The sequence below is a fragment of the Fopius arisanus genome, unplaced genomic scaffold (assembly GCF_000806365.1).
Source record: "Fopius arisanus strain USDA-PBARC FA_bdor unplaced genomic scaffold, ASM80636v1 scaffold00608, whole genome shotgun sequence".
NCBI classification, from domain to species: domain Eukaryota; kingdom Metazoa; phylum Arthropoda; class Insecta; order Hymenoptera; family Braconidae; genus Fopius; species Fopius arisanus.
In genome coordinates, this window is record NW_011888347.1 from 4024 (window position 1) to 6202 (window position 2179).

The 2179-nt window shown below is 47.1% G+C and overlaps 1 protein-coding gene across 1 annotated transcript in view; it reads left to right on the forward strand.

Annotated features, from left to right (window-relative positions):
• LOC105272999 (collagen alpha-5(IV) chain-like) overlaps positions 1-2126 on the forward strand; it is a gene marked incomplete at its 3' end in the record, with an annotated part of 5327 nt that extends 3201 nt beyond the window's left edge. The window contains exons 3-7 of the mRNA XM_011315235.1: positions 7-132; positions 270-522; positions 639-832; positions 1062-1268; positions 1476-2126. Coding sequence (XP_011313537.1) covers positions 7-132; positions 270-522; positions 639-832; positions 1062-1268; positions 1476-2126 — 1431 coding nt within the window. The remainder of the gene's footprint in view (positions 1-6; positions 133-269; positions 523-638; positions 833-1061; positions 1269-1475) is intronic.
• Positions 2127-2179: the final 53 nt, after the last annotated feature.

Below are 2179 nucleotides of genomic sequence, written 5' to 3' on the forward strand. Positions count from 1 at the left end.
GGTTCGAAAAAAGACTCTCCATCCGGTGAAGTCGGTGACAAAGGTTTTCCCGGATTCGAAGGCCTCCGTGGAGGACGTGGTCCACCCGGAGAACTCGGTGACACAGGACCTGAAGGACCGAAGGGGGAAAAAGTAATTTTCATCCCAATCTTTCGGCTTCGTTTATTCAAAAATTTAATAGATGAACTTCTTTTGAAGTGCTTTGATCAATCGAATCTTTTGAATTTCTCTGGAGAAATTGATCATGACACTCTGGTCCCATTTTAAAGGGAGATTTCGGCGCCCCTGGTGTCACAGGAGTCGACGGCAAACCTGGATGGAATGGAGTACCTGGTGAGAAAGGGGATGACGCCGATGTCCCGATAGAGTTCCTTCGAGGAGATCCCGGAGTCGATGGAGTACCTGGAGTGCGGGGACCTCGAGGAGACAAGGGATGGCCTGGAGAACAGGGAGAAGCTGCATCTCATACTGCAAGAGATGTGAAAGGAGTCAAGGGAATCAAAGGACAGTCAGGAGAGCCTGGTGAGTTGAATGTAAAATTCATATAGAAGAATTTTTTAATTATGCGGAAAACTCCTGAGAGCCGACAAAATGATTTGGTGGGCGTTGAATAATTGAGAAGTCAATCAATATTCCAGGATTCGATGGATTGAAGGGTTTTCAAGGGCACGACGGAGACGAGGGATGGCCCGGACTCCCTGGACCTCAAGGATCCCCAGGTATTTCTATTCCAGGTCCTGTTGGTCTGAAGGGATACGCAGGAATGCCCGGTGACGAAGGTCCTCGTGGTACTGCTGGACAACCCGGTCAGCAAGGACCAGTTGGGCTTCTGGTACGTTATCTGTCAAAAGCTATAATTTTTTTTCATAAATCAATAATCAACCCATTACGTAACAGTTTCTTCGGAATGTCAGATTCGATTTCATAGGAGCTGCAAGAATTCTATAGAAATATGTAGAACTTTATTGAGAGATTTTTGTCGAACTATTCTATTTAAAAAATTGAATTTTATTATTAAATATTACTGCATGTAGTACATATTTTTTAATGATTCTGAATAGGGACCGCCAGGAATGAAGGGAGATCGAGGAGATATCGGAACGAATCTTATCTACGGTGAGATCGGCGTACGTGGATTTTACGGCCAAAAAGGAGAGTTCGGTTTCGAGGGACCAGCCGGCCCTCGCGGAAGGACCGGTGTTGACGGACCAAAGGGTCTCAGAGGCGCCAAAGGAGCGCCTGGATTCGAAGGACTACCAGGTCTCCAGGTAAGTGAGAAAACGCCAAAAGAGAAATCAGCCAAGTAGTAAAAGTAAACGAGTTAACGGATCACTCTTCAATGAATATTTGAAAATATATTGGGACCTAAGGGAGATAATGGAAATTCGATTGAAACTTTTCTGTAGAACTGATATTTTCCAAAAACTCACCTGGAATATGTCAGGTAGTGAACGATAATTTAATGGTGTTAATAGGGAGCGAAAGGTGTTCGAGGTGATAGCATCCAAGGTCCCCGAGGTTTCCCAGGTCCTCCAGGATTATCGGGGGCCCCTGGAATGCTAGGAAACGTAGGTATGACCGGTCCAGATGGTGTATCAGGTTTCGATGGAATGAAAGGTCTGAAGGGAGAGATTGGTTTTCACGGGCGTCGAGGAGAGGATGGAGATATTGGAATTCAAGGGTACCCGGGTATGGAAGGGATTCCTGGAGTGCCGGGAAAACAAGGCGAGGATGGAGATATAGGAGAGATCGGAGATTCTGGACAGCCAGGGTGGATTGGCGAGGAGGGATCTCCCGGGGCTATGGGGTTGAAGGGACCGATCGGAGAATCTGGAAACCCTGGATTCCCAGGTATTCAAGGACCTGTGGGCTTGCCTGGAATAACTGGAGATATTGGGTACGATGGTCCTCCTGGTGAACGTGGACAGGACGCATTTAGCGGGCCTCAGGGCGACATGGGTCAGCCTGGATTCATGGGAGCAATTGGGGCACCTGGAGCTCCAGGTGTTGATGGACGTCCTGGTTTGCCTGGAGATAATGGAGTGGATTCAGTGGGGTATGATGGGCCACGTGGACAGAAGGGAGAGCCGGGGTGGAATGGATTCAACGGAATAACTGGACTGAAGGTGAGTTATTTTTTTTAAACACCTTCACGTATATTAAAATATCAAATAAAATA